Source organism: Talpa occidentalis, unplaced genomic scaffold, assembly GCF_014898055.3.
Source record: "Talpa occidentalis isolate TD23 unplaced genomic scaffold, MPIMG_talOcc4v2.1 talOcc4.6, whole genome shotgun sequence".
Taxonomy (NCBI): domain Eukaryota; kingdom Metazoa; phylum Chordata; class Mammalia; order Eulipotyphla; family Talpidae; genus Talpa; species Talpa occidentalis.
In genome coordinates, this window is record NW_023604972.1 from 84311952 (window position 1) to 84334207 (window position 22256).

General features: G+C 34.2%; 1 protein-coding gene across 1 annotated transcript; it reads right to left on the reverse strand.

The window, feature by feature from the left end:
• Positions 1 to 1050: 1050 nt before the first annotated feature.
• Positions 1051 to 22191, reverse strand: CENPK (centromere protein K). The gene is made up of 10 exons (XM_037529689.2): positions 22089 to 22191; positions 20916 to 21066; positions 18438 to 18494; positions 16459 to 16531; positions 13179 to 13225; positions 11459 to 11541; positions 11261 to 11359; positions 10806 to 10932; positions 6711 to 6764; positions 1051 to 3149 (listed from the first exon to the last, which is right to left on the reverse strand). Exons 2-10 carry the CDS (start codon positions 21030 to 21032, stop codon positions 2991 to 2993), a joined length of 816 nt encoding a protein of 271 aa, XP_037385586.1. The 5' UTR covers positions 21033 to 21066; positions 22089 to 22191; the 3' UTR covers positions 1051 to 2990.
• Between the last annotated feature and the right edge of the window lie 65 nt (positions 22192 to 22256).

A 22256-nucleotide genomic window follows, 5' to 3' on the forward strand; every position in this document is an offset into this window, starting at 1 on the left:
CCCAGGTGGCGCAAGGGGTTAAGCACCACAGTATGACGCAATCCACAGCTTCTGCAGCATGAGTTCGATCACCGACCCGCCAGGGAGAAACCCACATGGCGAGGCAGACCTCTCCTGCCTCACCCGCTGCTCCCCTCAGCAGTGTATTTCAGTCAGTCTGCCTGTTTCTGTCCCCCACTCTGTCTCTGGCCTGTTCTTGTATGCACAAATAAATAAATCTTTAAAATAAAAATATGCCATGAGAAACGTTTGCACATGAGAATTTCCATTAATAATTATGACAAGGCCCTCCCTGGGAGCCTAGGGTTTGTCTCAGTGCTATCACCACAAAGGCCTGAGTCCAATCCCAGCCAGGGAGCTACCCACATATGGTACAGCAAACCTCTCCAGTCTCTCCACTGCTCCCCTCAGCATTGCATTTCAATTAATACCTGTTCTTCTTCTCACTCTGTTTCTGGTGAATCGTCTCACCCCCCATACTTATGTCCTATACCCCAGCTCTTGTATGAATAAATAAAATAAATCTTTAAAAAAAAAAAGAAAATGCCAGGGCCTCCCTGGTGGCGCAGCGGTTGAGCGCTGGGTTGCGAAGCTGCCCGCAGCCTCTGCAGCGCCGGTTCGATCCCCGGCTGCTCCCCGGCCACCAGAGGAGGGTCCCACATGGCGCGCAGACCTCTCCTGCTGCCCACCGCTCCCCTCAGCAGTGTGTACTTCGGTCCTTTTGCCTGCTCTGCTCCCCGCTCTGGCTCTTGTGAATTCTCTCACCCTCCCGCGCTTCTGACTGTACCCAGTGCTTGAATAAATAAATAAATCTTAAAAAAAAAAAATGCCAAAGCGTAATAGGTCATTTCATTTACCATTGTTATTACAGTTATTTGGTAGTAATCACCAGGGTATTGTATAGAATTGTATATTATATAGAATCAAAGAAATGTTAATTATCTTAATACATATTTTACATTATATATAACATAATACATTAATAATTATATTTTTATTTTGGATTATAATTATATTATTAAATATTGTAATATTATAATTGTATTGACAAAAGCAATAAAGCAGTAAACTAAAAGTTAACTAAACAAAAAAGGAAAATAGGGGAATCAGAAATGTTAATGTAGATGCACAACCATATAGAACATATGGCAAGACTCAACAGAGTCATATTCAACTTGGCTGGATTTTCAACTAAACAGAGATTTAATTTCTCTCAAATCAATCCGTGCATACACATCAACTAATAGTGAAGTCAAATATAGTTTGTGGTAGACTCAAACAAATTTTGTTTTCAAATTAGGATGAAATCATCATCTGATGTGGAAAAGCTAGAATGTGATATTACTTTCCAATATTTTGCATTATCATATTTAAAACCTGGTGAAACAGAAACAAATCCTCAGTTCTGAATAGATATCTGTGATTTTCTTAAATGAAAAGGGAAAATAGAAATAGATCCCCAGAACTGAAACATTTCTCCATATAGGCTTTGAAACATCAAAAAGTTTCGAGGGCTGCAAGGTTAGGAGTACAAATCAAAACTGATTCTACTATATTTTGCTCATGATTAAGATCAAAAGATTCAGCAAATTATCTCACTATTCAAGCTTCAGTTAATGAATTAAATAAAGAGGCAATCATCATAGGTTTCTCTAAGTGCCTTATTCATGATACCATAGTGAAAAGACTCTTACCAGTAGATCTATAAAATGTGAAACAAAGTCCAAATGAATCAAGTTATTGCCTTTATATATTTCTTCCTATATTTTTCAACACAGAGAGTTTCACACACAATAGTATTAATTGTTCTGTGGAATTACGATAAGGCTTACACTGCCAAAACCATTTTTCCCTTCTTCAGTAATTTCAAAGAATAAAAACTGCTCATTCCTTCAACTCCCAACCGAAGTATTCTAGTTAAGTATTTTATATGTCATTTCCCCATAAAAGAACTAACAATCTCTAAAATACACCAGTATTTGTGTTTTCTATAGAAGGGGCATCGTATATGTACACTATCATTTGATAACTTTAAAAAAAGATTAAGTATTTTATTTAAGGTAAGCAAGAAACTTAGATTATATACAGTAGAAAGCATTTTCAAATAGAGCAGCAAGTCTCTTGAGAAAACAAATGATATTAAATATTAAATGGGCTTGGAATTTTTTAGGTTAGCTTACATTTTCTAGCTTAGCCTGATTAAGACACACAATAATTCATTTTGAAAAGGTCCTATTTGTTAAAATATGCCACATCACAAAAAAACTAGAGATTTTTAGATGAGAATTTTATTTACAGAAAAGTCATGAGAATTAACAAAATTTGATGAACACAATTTTGTTAGGAAAAATCAACAAAATCAAAAGTACTTTAATATATAATATCATTTGTTATGTAATACATATTAAAATATAACTTCCATACTACTTTTCATATCATAGTTTTTCATATTTAAATTTTTAAGAAATCTAAACATAAAGCAGTATACATGGAACAAATTTTCTAACTAAATTATGCTGCTTTCTACATTAGATATATCGATTTTAAAACCACTGCAAATTAAATGCTTTTTCATTTTAATTCCTAAATTTAAAGGAGGTGAGTACCAAAAGGAACTAAAAATGCATAAAAGAAACAGTCATAAATTTTAAAAGGAAAATATAACATTAGCAATATCATTAAGTAACTAAAGAATTTTCAAAACAGGTTTGCAGATAAGGTACATTAATATTTATAATGATTATGTCCAAGATATTTTTCACTTGTATTCTTGTCCATACAGTTTAAAATACCAAAACACAGACTGAGTGAGAAAGGATTATTTTTAAATTAATAAAAGATGGCAGCATGTGTCAGTTTAAGTATAAAAGGAAAATGGACTATGATCTTTGATTTGAAAATACGGTGCTTTAGCCAAGTAATCCTCAGTGCTTCCATTATCATTGAATGACGAGATTCTGTAAAGTCTGGGTGGAAAAGCGACCATTTTTTTACTGATGGAAGGCTTCTAATCTTATTCGGGTTGGATCTTCTGGATGTCTCAAAGCAATTCCATTACGCAGGAGCAGTTCAATATAAGGTGGCCAAAAAGAATCACTAATTTTGACATATGGATCATGTGGAACATCAAATAATCTATTTAAAAGAATCTAGGAAAAAATGTCATTGAAATTATATCTTACTTGTGAAAAATGACTTAGCTGGAAAAAACATCAAAATTATTCATCAAAGCATGTTGTTGTTTTTACTCTTTGAATAACTGTTTATGTCATAATTTGTGTGTTAACATAATTTTCTTTTTTAAAAGACAGTGATATTAAAAGCTTTAAAATGAATAAAAGCTTTAAAATGGGGCCTCCCTGGTGGCGCAAGGGGTTAAAATGCAACCTATGAAGCTATCTGCATCTACTGCAGCACAAGTTTGATCCCCAGCCAAGGAGCTACCCACATGGTGCAGCAGACTGCACCTGACTCGCCTGCTGCTCCCCTCAGCAGTGTATTTCAGTCATTCCTCGTTCCGTTCCCCACTCTGTCTCTGGTGAATCCTCTCACATTCGCACCTCTGGCCTGTACCCCAGTTCTTGTATGCATAAATAAATAAATCTTTAATAAAAAAAAAGCTTTAAAATAAATCTCTGCATCTTAACTCTGAAAATATTTCCTAAAAACTAGTTAAGGGGCATATACAATTCTCCCACTTCTCTTGGGATAAAAACTTCTTTAGAAATTTGGTTATAACTTCTTAAAAATAAAAACCAGAAATTTAAACATTAAAAAATTATGCATCAAATTAAAAAAACAATATACAGGGCCTCCCTGGTGGCGCAGGCGGTTGAGCACAGCGCTGTGAAATTGTGCACAGCCTCTGCAGCGTGGGTTTGATCCCAGCCAGGGAAGTACCCATATGGTGCAGCAGACCTCTCCTGTCTCGCCTGCTGCTACCCTCAGCAGTATATTTCAGTCAGTCTGCCTGTTCTGCTCCCCACTCTGTTTCTGGTGACTCCTCTCACCCTCCCACACATCTGGCCTGTACCCCGGTTCTTGTATGCATGAATAAATAAATCTTGGGGCCTCCCCAGTGGCACGGCAGCTGAGTGCTGGGCTGCAAAGCTGCCCGCAGCTTCTGCAGCGCTGGTTCGATTCCCGGCTGCCAGTGAGGGTCCCACATGGTGCGTAGATCTCTCCTGCCACCCCCACTGCTCCCCTCAGTAGTGGATATTTCATCAGTCTGCCTGTTCTGTTCCCTGCTCTGGCTCTGGTGAATTCTCTCACCCACACTTCTGACTGTACCCAGTGCTTGTATAAATAAATAAATAAATCTTTTAAAAAAAAAAAATATATATATATATATACACACACACATATCTTAGCATTGTAAGAAAAAGAAATCACCAACTATACCCCCATCAGCAAAAAAAACCCCACCTATTCTGAAAAATCTTCAGAACAGTAGTTTTAGCATCATTTCCTTCAACTTTATCTTGAATATTTTTGGTTTCTTTTTTTTTTATTATTAAATATTGTACTTATTTATACTAGGACTGAGGTACAGGTCAGAGGCACGGGAGGGTGAGAGAATTCACCAGAGACAGAGTGGGAAGCAGAACAGGCAGACGGACCGAAGACACTGCAGAGGGGAACAGTGGGCGAGGCAGGAGAGGTCTGCCACGCCATGTGGGTTTCTCCCTGGCCGGCCGGGAAATGAAACTGTGCTGCAGAGGCTGCGGACAGCTTTACAGTGCGGCGCTCAACCCGCTGCGCCACTGGGGAGGCCCTATTTTTGGTTTCTTGCCAACGTTTCTTGTCAACATCAAGAATGTTGACAAGTCTCGAGCATTCATACTAAATTACATAGGCTAACATTTCCCAAACTGCACCCCATAGAATTGGTCTTAAGGATCTTCTTAATCTTGAAAACAGATTTCTATGGTCAAATAAGGGGAAGGATTGCTAATATGCACTGACTGTCCCCTTTCCTTCCCAAATCTAATGCATTAGTTAAGCTTTTCAAGAAACACAGATTTAAAATTCTTTGAACACTAATGTTTTATGAAACATACTGGAAAATGCTAAATATATATGGATTATTACCCCTTTCCCTCAACAAATTTCCAGTATCTTCACAAATTACAAAACCTGAATACAAGAAAGTTAAGAGATTCCTCAATAGGTCATAATTAGTGACAGGTGATGGCCTAAATTCCTTATCGCTGAACTACCAAGTCCAAGCATTAATTAAAAGACAGTAGCTTGGGCCTCCCTGGTGGCGCAGCGGTTGAGCGCTGGGTTGCAAAGCTGCCCGCGGCCTCTGTGGTGCCGGTTCGATCCCCGGCTGCTCCCTGGCCACCAGAGGAGGGTCCCACATGGCGCGCAGACCTCTCCTGCCGCCCACTGCTCCCCTCAGCAGTGTACTTCGGTCCTTCTGCCTGCTCTGCTCCCTGCTCTGGCTCTGGTGAATTCTCTCACTCTCCCGCACTTCTGACTGTACCCAGTGCATGTGCAAACAAACAAACAAATAAATAAATAAAAAACATGTCTCTATTAAAAAAAAAATAAAATAAAAGACAGTAGCTTAAGTAACATGAAAAAAAGAAAAAGCATAATGTACACAAATATAAAGTGCCATAGAAGTATAATTAACCTGATGCTCTTATTTCAATCATTTTTCATAATAATCATTTCATAATGTCAGTATCTCAGCTCTTAAAATGAATTTTCATCTACCATTAACTTTAGCTATTTCAGGTTTCATATCCTGGTAGAAAAAAGGTTTTGTCTTATTTCAGAAATGACTAATGCTAAAAATCCAACTTTAAAAAGAACATGTGTATTGTTCTACTTTTCATTGATTGCAGTTTAAATACTGGCTTACTTTTATTATTGATAACACACCTTGCAAACGAAATGGTTTCAAAATCCAAGTTTTAAACTTTATTCCATAGCACATTATTCAAAAAAAATTACACATGCATTTCTCAGTTACTACTTATAATATTTGCTAATATATGACAATTTTTATTCAAGAAAGCTAAGTCATCCATGAGAAATATTAGTTTTTCAGTTTCAGTATTAGCTGGGATAACTAGAATTATGTTAAAATGCTCTAACCACAAAACTAATCAATATTTTTATTTTTCTTCTCTTACCATTCAAAACTACTTAAATGAATAAAAGTAGACTTTAGCAGCCAAATCATACAAGCACAATGAAACAAATCACTTTCTTTTAAACTTACTAGTAACTTAAAAAAGGCACATTAATTGTTAAATAACCTTCTCTTCAGACTATATTAATTTCCTCTTTTACCAATTTGCAATGGATTGTCAAGTCAAGATCTAAAATATTGGCAATATATGTTAATTTGGCTTGAGTTCAAATACATTTTTTAAAAAGTCAAAGATATTTACAAAAGAAAGTAACTGTCAAGCAGAAAATGTTGGGATTACTCAATAGTTAACATTATTTTATAAAAGAGGCTGATGTTATTTAATGAAAAATTATACACAAAATTCTGCAACTTTGTGGGAAGAATCCTTAGACTCACTTACGCATTTTATATAGGATACAAAGTTGTCAACTAAAGATTTCCCAGATAAAAATTGGTATATGCCTTAAGAACTAAAGAAGTATGCTTTTTCAAGCTTGTGTAAAATTGTTCACATATCACTACTTCAGAGACATCTTCAGAGAAAATAACACAAAACACTTACCTCTAATATTTCATGCAGTGTTATCAGCTCCATAGCTGAGTCTTGAATGTTTTTCTTTGACAGAAATATGAATAAAAAATTAACATTTCAATTCTGCCAATAGCAGAATATAGATGATAAAATTAATATTTCTTAATTGTAATGGTTAAAAGTATCCTAAAATCAAACATTTATAATTAAGCGATTTTATCAGAATTCTGGGCATAAACAACCTGCTTGTACTAAACAAGCAGGTGTATAAAAGCAAAGTGAAATTTTATCCAATTTTAAGATACAATTCAAACTATAAATATATAATAGACATTATTGTTATTCATATTATATACACTCATATAAAAGAAAGTCCAGTGTTTGAAACCCTAATCAAAATATCACAATGGCATCCCAGACTGTATTTATACAGCTTCAGGAAAGGAAACTTACTTCCCAGGGGGCCTTGTTCATCTTTCTACAGTTGTTATTTTCTTTTTCTTTTTTTTTTGCATAGAAGAACTGGAGTGTAGGTCAGAGGTAGAGGGGAGTGAGAGGATTCACCAGAGACAGAGTAGAACAAGCGAATTTACTGAAATACACTGCTAAGGGAAACAGCAGGCAAGACAGCAGAAGTCTGTCGTGCCATAAGTAGGTTAGCTCCCTGGCTGGATCACACTTAGGGGATCTCAGGTGATAGCATTGAGAGTTAACCCGTAGCCACCAAGGAAGCCCTTTCTATATTCTTGACAGTTCCGCAAGTTAACTCAACTCACTTGGAATAACAGAGAATATATCTCATTCAATTCCATCCAAAAGTTCCTCAAATAGTTGAAGACAGCTAATATGAGTCCCAAGTCTTCTCCATACTAAGCATCATTAGTTCCTTCTATTGTTTTTCAATGCCATTGACTTGTGTCCCTCTCATCATGGTTGTTCTCTCAGTTTGTCCTAATTTGCCCTTTTTTAAAATCCAGCCTCCACAATGATCTAAGTATGTTTCCAACAACAAAGATGAAAAGAACACTCATTCTCATACTTATATATGCTGATATTCTATTAATTAAATTTAAGAATTCATAAGCTATTTTACCCTGATGACCTCTATCCGAGAATACTGTTATCCAAAATGCCAGTCTTTTTCATACACGTACCTAATATCTTCTTTATTCCTCAATGTGTAAACCCAAGAAAGATATTCTATGAGTGCTACCAAGTATTTTATTTTCTTTGGCCTAGTTCCTGATCCACTGAAAAGTATATCTTATGTCTATTATCAAATACTTAATATTTAACCCTTTTAATTTCAATATCATTTGCAAACTTTGATGACTATGTCTTCAACTTCTTTATCCGAATTACTGTTAAAAATGTTCAATTGAAAAAAATTCTAAGGGAAACTGCTAGAAATTTCCTTCCCAGATAATACTAATCCTAATTAGCAGCTTTTGATTCAGACATTCAACTAATTGCAAAGTTACCTACTGCAGAGGCAATCTGTACTTTCTTGATAACAGTGAAAGATTACCATGGAGCCTTCATAAGGTCTTACAGAAAGACAAATATATTAAAGAATTAGTAAGATAATCCTAACAAAAATAAATGTGATTCTTAAGTAAAGAGATCCAGTAAACTTGGATGTCAAAATCTTCTGATCCCTTAATACTTTATTAAATGAAAGAGTGGTAAGAATCAGCATATGACACGTTTGTGATGAAAGGACTGAGACAATCAAAAAAAATGCAGAGGAAAAATACAATGAAAGGAAGTAAAAAAGAAAATGTTTCAAAACAGGGACATGAGAAACAATAGAAGATATAAAAAAATAAAATTTTCATGAAAAAGAAATATGAACTAAATCTGCCCCTGGCTGGCCTTAGGAACCTGAACAAGCTCACATTAGTCTGAAAAATGAAAGAGATCAATAATGACTCTTCAGTGATTGTAACAGTTTTGTAAAAGGAAAAGAATGAGCAAAGGTTACTGAGCACCAGGTTATGAAATTCAAGACATGTCTAACTATATTGAGCATAGTTGGAGTCTTGGAGAAATGAGATATGAACAAAAAAATCTGAATATTAGATTTAACATTGGGAACATTATTTTCATGGTCATTGAACAGTCATTGTTCTCTAAATGACAAGCTGACATGGTGTCTATTCATTTGGAGGCATTTTGCTGTAAAATGGGTAGACTATTCTGCTATTAACATGGGAGATGATATAAATGTCAGGACAAGAAAAGCTTTCTGTTTAGTTTCTTTTCAAACTTGGAATATCTGGACATATTTACAGACTCTTTGAAATAATTCAAAAAAGAAAAGCAAATAAAGGAGAAAAAATAATTTTAAGAATTATGTCCTTTCAAGAGGCAAATAGGATGGGATCCAGAGGAGAGTGGAAATATTATACTATCATAATATTAATGGGAAATAAAATATGAGATAGTGCATGTCATTCTAATTATACTTAGGATTCAGTGTTGTATATATGTATAACCCAGCTTAGATGCACACATTTATTCCTCCATATTATTTCCACCTGTATGTTCCTTAACCAAATTAAATTGATGATGCACTAAATATTTCTTTAGAAGTCTTCTAAGCTTCATTAGGTGTCAGTTCCTTCAACAGAATAGATCAATTTAATAATGATTTATAGTATCCTTGATCTCTTATTTATTTTATCTCCTATATCAAATTTAGGTCTTTCAGTTAACCCCCTAAAATATATCACATATTTTAATACTCTTTTCAAGTGTTGCCATCCTTGATATTTCTAAAATGGAATTCTGTAGCAATTGATATCTAGGTTTCCACTTACTGTATTTTACAAGACAGCCTCAAAATACAAAAAGATTCATTTTAAAACATTAAGAAAATATTGATTTTTCTGCTAAGCATTGTGTCCTTCATAGCAAATAGAATAAGGTGCAATAGACTGTCTTTTATTTAGAAGGAAGTCTAGGCATGCTCCAAGACTCCAGAAACTTCGGAAATTTTATCTATACCAATGTTCTTACCACTTTCTTATTTGATCTAATTAACAATATAACAGAACAATGTGATATTCTATATCTCATATATATATCCAGATCTCATTGTACTATTTTATGGCAAAGGCAAGAGACTTAATGTAGTCTTTTGACTAGTTGATAAATTAATATCCATGAAATAGACTCTAAGGACAGAGAGATTTCCATGTAGGAATACTTGTGGGAAATACTGATATTTTCAGAAGCTGTGGGAAGTTTAGGAAGCATTTTGAGCAGGGAAAAAGTCAGTAGCGGGCATCCCCGGTGGCGCAGTGGTTGAGCGCTGGGTTGCGAAGCTGCCCGAAGCCTCCACGGCACCAGTTCGATTCCCGGCTGCTCCCTGACCACTGGAGGAAGGTCCCACATGGTGTGCAGACCTCTCCTGCCGCCCACTGCTCCCCTCAGGAGTGTACTTCGGTCCTTCTGCCTGCTCTGCTCCCGGCTCTGGCTCTGGTGAATTCTCTCACCCTCCCACGCTTCTGACTGTACCCAGTGCTTGTATAAATAAATAAATAAATCTTTAAAAAAAAAAAAAGGATTAAACTCAAAAAAAAAAAAAAAAAAGTCAGTAGCTATGCAGTCATACAGGAAAAGTTGGTTGCCTATGAAGTAATACAAAAGCCTCAGCCAATCTCAAGAATTCTAGAGATGCAAGACTATGCAAACTTGTCTACATCAAGACTAAGAGGCTATGCCCTTTTAACCATTTACTGTCCAGTAATTGGATGAGTGCTACCTATAAGGAAAGGAACTTTTCTTTACAGAGGTAACTCACTTTGGCTAAAGTCAATGTTTCAAAGGAGAATCACCTATGAAAACACAACAACCACATTCCCATTTCACTAACTCCTTTAACAGAGTTCAATAGATTATTTTTAAAAGCTGCATTTAAATCATATAAATATAATATAAAAAATGGAATTTAATTCTAGCTTGCTTCTAATATTTCAGTAAATATATTGATACTTCTATACATATATCTTTGTGAGTGTATATTATAAACATACAAAATATATCAGAGAATTTACATTTGAACCATCCGAAACAAGTTCACATATGAAAAAATACATGAATGTCTTCTCCAAAACTTACCTTTTTCTTTTTAACACTTCTATCGGGCAGAGGAAAATGGTCTTCTAGAAACTCACCCAAGGTAAACAGGAGTTTTTTCTTATATTCCTTTATATTATTCATTTTAGTTTTCAGCTCATTAAAGATTCTAATAGAATTTAAAAAAATAAGAGAAATATGTCACTGGTGAATATATAACTATGTGTAACCGATCACTCAAAGCTAATCAAAAACATTGTTCAAACTTCATTTGCTAAAACCAAATAACTGTCTTTATGAAAGCAATAGTCTCTGTTTAACATGTAGTGAAACTAAATGTACAACCAATTCAAATCATTCATAAAAGACTGTATAGGTAATAGTTGGCAAAAGTTAGGTAACTCATGATTTCTAGTAAAATTTATCATATTTTCAGATATGTAACATAAAAGAAAAATACTTTTTTTCTATTTTTATAAACCCGGAACACGAAATACCTTGATTCAGAAAACGTGACAACCTCATGTTTCAAGTCATTGTATACTGCGTTAAGGGATTCCAGTATCTGTTGCTGTTCATTCAACCACTGTTGTTCCCTTTAAACATGGAAAAACAAAACAAAGAAATAGAAAATAAAACACTAACACTAATTTAACATGCATCTATGGTTAACAGTAATTATAATGTAAATATACCTTTCCAGGTTTTCTTTTAACTTTTCATTCTTTGACTGAACAGTAGATAGTACCAATTCAAGATCATGTCTCAATTTTTGGAACTAGAACAAAATAATAAAATAAATTGCTTAGTTTGTAATCTTATAAACAGCTGTATATCTTCATAATAGTAAAATTTACATACACTCCTAAGAAAGAGTCAGAAATTTATGAAGATATCCTAGAAAAAAGCATTTGAAAGGTAAATATACAACAGGTATGAAGTAATTATAACATCTGTTGAACTAAAAAACTTAAGAAGGGGTTTAGCAACATATTTTACTTTCATATTGAAAGGTAGTTTAATGGAGAGCTTTCAGTAATCAGGTAGATCTGTCTTTTCTAAGGAGATCATGCAAGAACAAACAGAAATGAGTATCATTCATTCAACAAATATTTACTGATCAGTTAATGAGTACCAGGCATTGCTGTAGTCAAAGAGGAACAGAATTTCTAAACACCCAAACTAGTGTCCTGAGTCCAGACCCTCAATAGTTTAAGTCTTCATATTACATACCTCCAGTTTTCATGTGTGTAGTAAAAAGTTAGCTACTTAATTTAAAAAGAGAGAGAAAGAAAAGGTTGAACAGTCTATGTCTGATTCTAAATAACCTTGTTCTTAGCTCCCCACTAGATCCTAAATTTGCAGTACCAGTTTCATATAAATCCCAAGCCTTTCCTCGATTCTATTGAGTACATAATTTTTTTTCACTATTTCTGTCTCTAGCACAGAGATATCTTTCCATACTCCACAACCTTGTTGAAAATTCTGATTTGCTTCTATCTTATGCCTTATACTTTGACCTAATGGACATATGCATTAAGAACATGTTTTTATAGACATTAATATTATTTTGAGAAAGAAAAATTTACATTTATAGACAATTAGCTATGTTTAACCCTTTTTGCTTTACTTATGAGGAAAGTTTCATCAACTGAATATAAGACTTACATATTAAACATTAGAATAGTTACAAAATAAAAATTGAGCTCAAAAATTCAAATCTTTTTACACTAATTCAAAGGGGAATATACACTCCTATGTTCATTGCAGCCAAAGACAAAGAAGTAGATCAGAAAAATGTGGGTGATACATACATACACGCTTACGCACATATGAGGTAACTATATATATGTCTGTACTTACATATAGAATATAATGAATATTACTCAGATATAAAAAAGATGGCCTCCTGCCATTTGAGACAACATGGATGGCCCAGAGAAGATAATCCCAAGCAAAATAAGTCAGGAGAAAGACAAATACCAGAAGGTATCACTCTTATATGCAACAAAAGGTCACACAAAACCAAACCAATAACCAACCCTTGACATCTAACTGCAAAGCAAAGGCAATCAGAAGGAGTGGGTTGTGGGAATGAAAGTAGGGCCCAATGGAGCATAGTGAAGGATTATCCGGGTTTAGGTGGTGGGCCCAGTATGAAAGCATATATTTGGACATTTGGGCCTATAATCCCTAAAACAAATAAGATGATATAAACCAACTCTACCTCAATAAATACAATTGGAAAAAAAAATCCTATTGTTTTAGATATTCTGTTCAATGAAACATAAATAAAATTTAAAATTTATTTGGTTTTAAAGTTATTTCACCATACTTCTTATATCATGAACTTACCCAAGAAACTTAAGAGTTATAAATTATTTGGAGTTACTACAAATTCATTAAGTAACTTACCTCTTCTTTTCCCAATGTTGTCAAAACTTCTTCACTCAATGGAATTACTAAAGAACAAAACAAACCAAAATTATACATGTACTTAGTTAATGCTCCAAAATCAAGAATTAAACTTTATAGCTTCTAATATACCACTTTTCATGTATATAAAGCTTCTTATGACTACTGTATACTTTTTATGAAATTATTTTTATTTAACTTCTTTACAAATATAATTTTAGATAAATGTGATTATACTTAATCACATTTTGGTTTTGGTTTTAGTACCATTTTCCTTTATTTTGTTTTCCAAATACCTCAAAAGAAAAATTAATAATCTATAGTGTATTCCTCAAATATTTCTTTCTGTAGTCATGATCCTGTGCAAACATATATACACATATTTTCCATAAAATGGAATATTATTCAGACTTTAAAAGGGAGAAATTCTCACACATGCTACAACATGGATGAACCTTGCAGACATTACATTAAGTGAAATAAGCCAGTCACAAAAAAGACAAATACTGTATGATTTCATTTATGTGATGTATCTAGAGTAGTCAAACTCATAGAACAGAAGTAGAATGGTGGTTGTCAGGAAATGGAGTGAACAAGAAAAAGGAAGTTGTCATTTAATGGGGAGAGTTTCATTTGCAAGATGAAAATGTTTACAGAATTGCTCAACAATAGTGACTGTATTTAACATTATTGAATTGCACACATGAATATATTTAACATGGTAAATATATGTGCATTTTAGCACACTAAGAAACTAAAATAAAACTTTAAAAAGAAAAAGTTAGGAATTCAGGTTGACTATAACAAAAGATCTAACATTCATGTCATTAGACTCCCAGGAAAGGAAAGAGAGTAAAACTAAAAAAAAAATTTGAAGAAATAAAAGTTGAAATTTTGCCAGATATAAATCTATGCTTAAGAATTGAATAAAACACAAAAAGGATAGGCCCAGAAAAATCCATGCCAAGATACATAGTAATTAAATTTTTGACAGCAAAAGACAAAGAGAAATCTGCAAAGCAATCAAAGAAAACATGTCTTCCCAAAAGAGGAAAAACATAAGAGTGACAGTATATTTCTTTTCAGTAACCACGGAGACAAGACTTTATAGAGTGATAAAAGAAAATAATTTAATCCTGAATTATATATCCAGTAAAAATATCCTTCAGGAATGAAAAAGAAATTAAGACATTCTCAGGTAAAGAAAAACTAAGAGACTCTGTCATAAGTAGAAATACCCTAGAGAATGGTTAAATGAAGTTCTTGAAACAAAAACATTAAAAGAAGGAATCTTGGAACATCATAAAGAAAGAAAGAACAGAAAGAGCAAAAATGTAAAATGAAGCCACTGTCACAAGGAAATTATTCTGTCAGTATCGAGGTGGCTTGGAAGTATATTTCTTTCCAATTGAGACTTTGGTGAGAATCTTTCATTGTAACCTCAAGACCTCTAAGCAGAGGAGCCAGCTAAGCTATGCCTAGTCTCCTGACCCAGGAAACTGTGAGATAATAAAGGTATGCTGTTTTCTAAAGCTGTCCCAAAAAGTCCAAAACAAGGCTAGAAAATGATGATAATTGTGAAAGCTGTTGTCTCAGTTTATTGAGTTCATTATATTATTCTCTTATCTTCCTTTAAATTTGAAAATTCCTACAATTAAAAAACAATCTATGTTAAGAGCTGAAAAGTCTGTTATAATAATCTAGTGGGTTTCATGACAGAGCCTAAAAAGTAAATCTGTGGCAGTAGGGCTCAGTATTTAATATCTAGCAGTATGTAAATTATGAATAAGAAGAATCTAGAAGGACTCCTAAATGTATAGTTAATCAAATAGATTCCATTTAATGGATCAGGAAATAGAGATCAGTTCATGAATCTGAGACTTGTATAGCACATTTTTTAAAAGATGCCTAGAAGGGAGAAATATATAAGTGTAATATTACAGAGAAGTACGGTTTGGATATAAAGATTTAAAAGTTGTAAGAACATTGTGTCCTTCCCAAATATGCAAGATGAAGTTCTAACACCCATCTGATTGTATTTGCAATTGGGTCTGTACAAAGGTAATTAAGTTAAAATGAGATCTTTAGGTTAAGCCCTATTGCAACATGGTTGATGTCCTTACACAAACAGATTATAAAGATGGGCACAGAAGGGTGAGGATTCAGGGAGAAGACAGCAATCTATAAGCCAAAAGAGGTCTTAGAAGTAACCAACCCTGTCAACACAGACACCTTGACTTCTAGCCTCCAGAATTGTGAGAAAATAAATTTCTGTTATTTAAGCAAACACTAACCCATAGTAGTTTGTTATGGCAGCCCCTAGCAAACTTATACAGAAGCCATCAATACAGATATAAAAACAGGAGCAGAATATACAATGCTGGAATACCATACAAAGCTAAAAGAACTAAGCACTATCCTCTGAAAAACACCAACATTTTGACATCTGAGTATGAGCAATTTTTTAGATGTTCAATATAATACTGAGTAGGCAATAGGATATACAGTTTAATGCAAATAAAAATCACAATTGTATATGTATTTGTCACAAGTGCTAAAATTAAAAATACCAGGTGGTAGGAAGATGTGGAACAATGGCAGACAATGGCATGAACATAGTAATGAAGAGAGCAGATAAAATAGTCTAGGTAAGGAAAATGAGAAAAAAAGAATCCCAAGACCTGAAATAGAGAATGATAAGCCCACTAAGGGAAGTGTAGGGAGTTAAAGGAAACAGAGTAAGTACAAGAAAGGATAAGGGAGACATTAAATGGAAAAAGAGGGTACAATTCATATGAACACTAAGTACAACATATATATAGCATAGAAATGTAGACTTTGCTTAGTGGTTATTAAAACTACATCTGTTTAAGCCTTCTACTTCTCAACTAAAGGCAAACATAGAGTTGGCCTCAGTCAACAGGGGATATGTAATCTTTTTTAGCCTTATGTAATTGTCTAAAGTAGAAATCTTTTCTATCATGTAAGTTTCATTCACTAAGAGACAATGTAGTTTCTACCCAGCATATAAGACTATGACGATAAAATGAGGGCTCTAATATTTCATAATCAAGGTTACTATCCCTAATGTGAGACAGACACATTCCTCTATAATAAACACAAAATAATGGCGTGAAGAAAGGAAAAGGTGGCTTCCTAACAGCAATGGAATTTGATCAATTTCAAGATGGCTAAATGGATACTATAATTCTTGTGATCATTAAATTAATTTGTCATTAGCTCTTCTATAAAAATGTAAATTTAAAAATAAAACTCTTACTTTCAGGAGTTTCTTTCTGCCATTGGCTAAGTTCGGCTGTCAAACATTTCACTTGCATAATTAATAAGGACAGCTATAAAAATAGAGTAAAAAAATCATTTCTTGTGGAATATTCATAGTAATTTTTAGATGAAAGTGTAGACCTTTTCAATACTTTAATACTAGTTCTTAAAACAAATTTCTGGTATAATAGCCCTCAAAACCAAAAAAAAACATCACTCCAAACAGAAATCTGCTTTAAACCATACTAATTACATTCATAATTATAATGGTGATAAGTATTAAAAAATGGTAACTTCTGCACTATCATTCAACCTAAAGTAAAAGAACCTAAGCATGTTAAGTTTGTATTCTAAACATGTAATTCTTTAAAAACTGGATATCCTTTCTTGTCAGTACATTTGCATCAAAGTTGTTCTTTTTCTTCTGTGCCCTTTCAGAAGAATTGCCACTATTTCTAGCTAAGTAGATAAAAATAAATTTAAATATACAATACAGAGACCATTTAAAATGAGACCACATCCACAGTCACCCATAAAAACCAACTTTACTACACAATAATTTGTAAGTTATATACCCCATCATCCTTTTCCTTTGCTAATTTTACTCTGTATCCTTTCAATGTAATCAATCTCATGGATGAGGATGACTATACAATAGTCCTGTGAATCCTCCTAAAGAATCACCAACCTGGAAGTAAACTTGAGAGCTCTCAACACAAAAGGAAACCACAATTTTTGGTTTCTTTGGAATAAGCAAAGTTATTATTGCTTATCTGAAAATACTAAACATTGACAAACTACATGAGCACTTCGCTCCAAGATAATGCTTGGCTTACTGGATGAAAATCATACAATAAATCTATAGGCCTCATCAGTGATTCTGATTCAGTAGGTCTCAATTTCTACAAAATAGTAAGAACCACATTCACCAAGGAAATCAGATTATAGTTTATTTACTGTATAAAGCATTTCTAAATATAATATCTAGTTTTACCCTGTACAACACAGCTCCATATTTATCGATGGATAATTTTTTTTTTTTTACAAAGATGTTTAATCCTTTATCATCAATTTTAAGATTAAAGATCTGGTGGAACAGGTACTCTCAAAAGTGACAACTTAGTTTTTCTTCTTTGACCCATCTTTCCCTTTCTCATTTTTCACTAAGTATCATTAGAGCACATATTTTTCTTCATATTCTTATAATCAATTACGGTCATTATTTCCTTTTGAAGGTTAAATGCTACCACATTTGGAGACAGGAGAGTCTTCCATCAGTAACCATATCTTTTGACATGCTCCCAACAGTTCTAGAGAAATTTTATTGGAATCAAATGTATTTTTCACTTTGTTCCTAGAATTCTTCATTAAAGGATTTTAAATTTTTATATGGCCAAGTAGATCTAAGTTTTTCTTTTTCTTGTTAATTATTTGACGAAAAAGTTCCCACTGTACCTAGATTGCAGAGTCTCAGAGCTTTTCTTCTATTATTGTTGTATGCACAGACTAGGAGCTATTCTCTCTCTCTCTCTCTCTCTCTCTCTGATATTTTAAATTCTTACAGTTACCAATTGGCATATTCCTAAGCCAATTCCACAACTCACTGATTACTATTAAAAAATCATAATCTCTTTTTAAAATCTAAGATAAAATCAGTTAAGATAAAATAAACCGTAATTACCGCACCTAACACAAAGCAGGACAGTCTCTTTTCTAATTTTTAACAAGGTATCATAACAGACAATGAGTGATTCACTTAATAGTTAAATGTATACATAGCAATTAAAAGATAAATAATAATAAAGTATTCTTATTTTTTATAATAGCTTATTCAAAAAGTGTTCATAGTACTACCAACTCTTCAACTACAAACAGTAATTAATAAAGCTATTATACTTGGGATAAACAGATGCATTTTTATGCAAAACACAATGAATTCCACTTATCTATTTTTAGAAAGGAAAAATAGTTTCATACCTGAGCATTTTTATCATTGAGTGTCTCGGTTCCAACAAGGGATAATTTATTCTGACACTTGATTTAAAAAGCAAAGGAAAACAAGTCATACACTATAACCCACAGATAATTCCCTTCTCATCCCCATTGTACCAATGTAATATTCCTCTAAAACAAATACAAATGTGTGATAAGAAAAGTTTGTTTAACCAAGATAAAAATGTACATTGTGCAAAAATGAAAAATGATGTAAAAAATATATAAAATAAAAAGTTTGTTTAAATTCCTCACTTTCTTAAACAAAAGCATCAGGAAGGCAGTCAAATAAGTCCCAAGGTAAGTAAAAGAGGATACTAGATGCTACACAGAATGAAAAATAAAAAATGAGCATAAAAATAAGGAAAAAGAATGAAGATTAGTAATTACATGGAATAGAAGTTAGCTATGGGTGGGAAAAGAAGAGGAAAAGTACTATGGGAAAAAAAAGGTAGTTACTATCTTAAGAAAATAAGGCCTTTAGAGAACATTGTTCCTGTGCCATTAAAAAATCCACAGCTGTTAACAGTGATTATATCTAAGAAGTAAAAACATAGGAAATTTAAGTTTTATTTGTGCTTATTTCTACTTACAGTATTTTTCTACAAAAAAGTTTTTAAAGTTATTTTTACACTTGATCTTAGCCAAAAGGCTGAGAAGCGACAAGTTCTTTTTAAATTGAAGGTTCTATATTAAAAAAATATCAAAAGCAAACAAATGGGTTGGATTACACATATCTTAAAAAAACACATGGATAAAAATAATGTACCAAGAATTTATGATAAAAAACTGAAAAAAAAAAAAAAAAAGGAAAAGGAAAATACCTACTAATCTCTGCCCTAACCTGAAATTTTACTAGGAAAAATAAGATTATAAAAATGTCCATAGCCTAGATAATACATAACACTACATTAAGTAGAACAAAATTTTACCAATACACTGTAATGGACCAAAGGTGGTTTTAGCTAACTGAGAAATTGTATATACATTTCAAAATGAGTATATCCTAAATTAATTTATGTTTTCATGCAAGCTCCTTAATTATGCATTCTTCCTACTTCTATAATTATCTATTTTGGGAAACAACCCCACCAACCACCAATGATCAGAACCAGAAACTTGAAACTATTCATAATTCCCATCTCACAATCAACCTCCAAGACCTTTTGGTTCTACCTCCTTAAAATCTCTTAAATCCATTATTCCTCTATTTGCACTGACAGAATTTAGCACTTTGGTACACCTTTCCAGGACCACTACTAGGGCCTCCTAACTACACTTTCTACCTATAGTTTCACTCTCTACAAAATATTTTTTTTAAAGATTTATTTATTTATTTATTTATTTATTTATTTATTTATACATACATACATACATACAAGCACTGGGTACAGTCAGAAGTGCGGGATTGAACTGGTACAGTCAGAACTGGGGATTGAAGAGGCTGCAGGCAGCTTCGCAACCCAGAGCTCAACCGCTGCGCCACCGGGGAGGCCCATCTACAAAATATTTTCTTCAAAACCACAAGACTAACTTCCACTAACCATCTATCCCAGCATGTCACCTTGTATTTATACTCTTTTAATGAATTATAGTACACGCTAACAAAATCCATCATGTTCTTTCTCCTAATGACCTTTCCAGTCTCACCCTAAAAGTTTGCCTTCTCCTAATTTACATAAGCCATAATATTATACTTAGATGTCTCTAAACTCTCCCAATCTTTATATATTTTGTTTTCTGTTTGGTATATCTCTCCCATGGTCACAGGCTAACTTCTATTTATTCTTTACAATAAATTCAGTTATTCACGCTCTTGAAAGCTATCCTTAACCCCTTCGGCCTAGTTTAGTACTCCTAAGTACAATCTTTGCAATTCTTCCAGAATATATCTTATAATGTATTGTAACATAATGTGACAGCTACTGCCTCCACTAGCTGATAATCAGCGGAGGGATTTAAGGCAGGTATTGTCATAATATTTTCTTTCTATAGTTCACCTAGTATAAAATTTCTTGAATGAATACTTATAAACCTAACAACTATACAAATATTTATCATATAATTGCTTTTGGGAGTCAGAATAATTCTTTCTTTCCTAAGTTTATTGTTGAAATTGAATTAAATCGGGGCGTCCTTACCAGCAGGGGTTAAAGTTTTAGCGCTATCAAGCTATTACCAGGCACTAAGGCATGAGTTCTATCCCATCAGGGAGCTAACCAGGGAGCTAACCCACATGGTGCAGCAGACCTCTCCTGTCTAGTCCACTGCTCCCCTCAGCAGTGTATTTCAGAGGATCTGCCTGTTCTGCTCCCCACTCTGTCTCTGGTGAATCCTCTCACCCTCTGCACCTCTGGCTATACCTCAGTTCTTATATGCATAAATTAAAAAACATAAATCTTTAAAAAAACTTATTTAAATCGTATATTTATCGACATACCACTTTTATTTCTTGATACTCACTTCTTCCATATCTTTCCACATTTCTTCACATTCTTTGATAAGTTCCTCTTCAACATCTCTAACATCTTCCACATCTGTAGTACTATCTGGATCTAGATCTTGCTGATTCACTGACATGAGCCTTGTAATTTTCTTAACCTTATTAGAAAAGCTAAAATTAAAAAAAAGAGTTATTGATTAAGGAATGTTTGTTGAACACCTAGAACCTGCCAGGTAGTCACTTGGGATTTAAAGATGTAGCAGTGAACAAAATAGGTCAAAATATAAGGAATAGGGCCTCCCTGGTGGCGCAGTGGTTGAGCGCTGGGTTGCGAAGCTGCCCGCGGCCTCTGCAGCGCCGGTTCGATCCCCGACTGCTCCCCGGCCACCAGAGGAGGGTCCCACATGGCGCAGACCTCTCCTGCCGCCCGCTGCTCCCCTCAGCAGTGTACTTCGCTTCTGCCTGCTCTGCTCCTCGCTCTGGCTCTGGTGAATTCTCTCACCCTCCCGCGCTTCTGACTGTACCCAGTGCATGTATAAACAAGCAGACAAATAGACAAACAAATAAATAAATAAACAAAAAACATGCCTCTACAAAAAAATAAAAAAAAAATATAAGGAATAGGTAAAAATATAAGGCAAACAAATAATAAATTATGTATATATATGTATATATCGTATTGGACTATATCAAGTTACTTATGAGTACTATGGTAAAAAGCAAAGCAGGGAAGAACCACAAGAAATGCTAAGACAGGGACAATGTAACTTTACCTAAGACAGTCGTATAAAGTCACTCAGAATTACATAATTGAGCAAACCATGAAGAAGTTAAGGAAGTAAGAGAGATATTTAGGGGGGGAGGCTCCAGGCTGAGAGAACCACAAGCACAAAGGCCTAAGGGCAGGAACATGAATACTGTGTTCCAAGAGCAATAAAGTGGCCAGTGTGATTAGAGGTGAGCTAGTAATGCAGAGAATACAAGATGCGGGCAGATAACACGAATGTACCATGCAAGCCATTTTAAGGATTTAGGCTTACACAAGTGATTAAAGGTTTTGAAGAGCGGCACTCGAGACCTGGCTGGTCGTCGAATAACCGCTTTCCCGGAGGTAAGTGGCCTGGAAGGCTATAGACTAGGGGAGCCGCGTCAAGTTTCAAAAGTTACGGCGCCCTCCCCTGCCCAACTCTCACCTCCTCGGAGACCGAGACTTCAGGCAGGAGTCCTCAGCAGATAGAGTTCAGGGTATCCGGCCCCAAGGCCTGTGCGCGCGCTGCTTGCTGGTTGGATATGCTCCTACCCACTCCAGCCAATCCCGAAACAGTCTCGGTCTGCTGACGAATAGGCTGCGCCGCTACCTT

Excerpts from the sequence above, each read along its gene's own strand:
- CENPK (XM_037529689.2), bottom strand. The coding sequence starts at position 21,032 with ATGTCAGTGAATCAGCAAGATCTAGATCCAGATAGTACTACAGATGTG. Across the intron at positions 18,495-20,915 it reads TGTGGAAAGATATGGAAGAA|TGTCAGAATAAATTATCCCT; the intron begins GTGAGTATCAAG and ends TTTTAAATCAAG. Across the intron at positions 13,226-16,458 it reads GCAGAAAGAAACTCCTGAAA|TAATTCCATTGAGTGAAGAA; the intron begins GTAAGAGTTTTA and ends TTTGTTCTTTAG.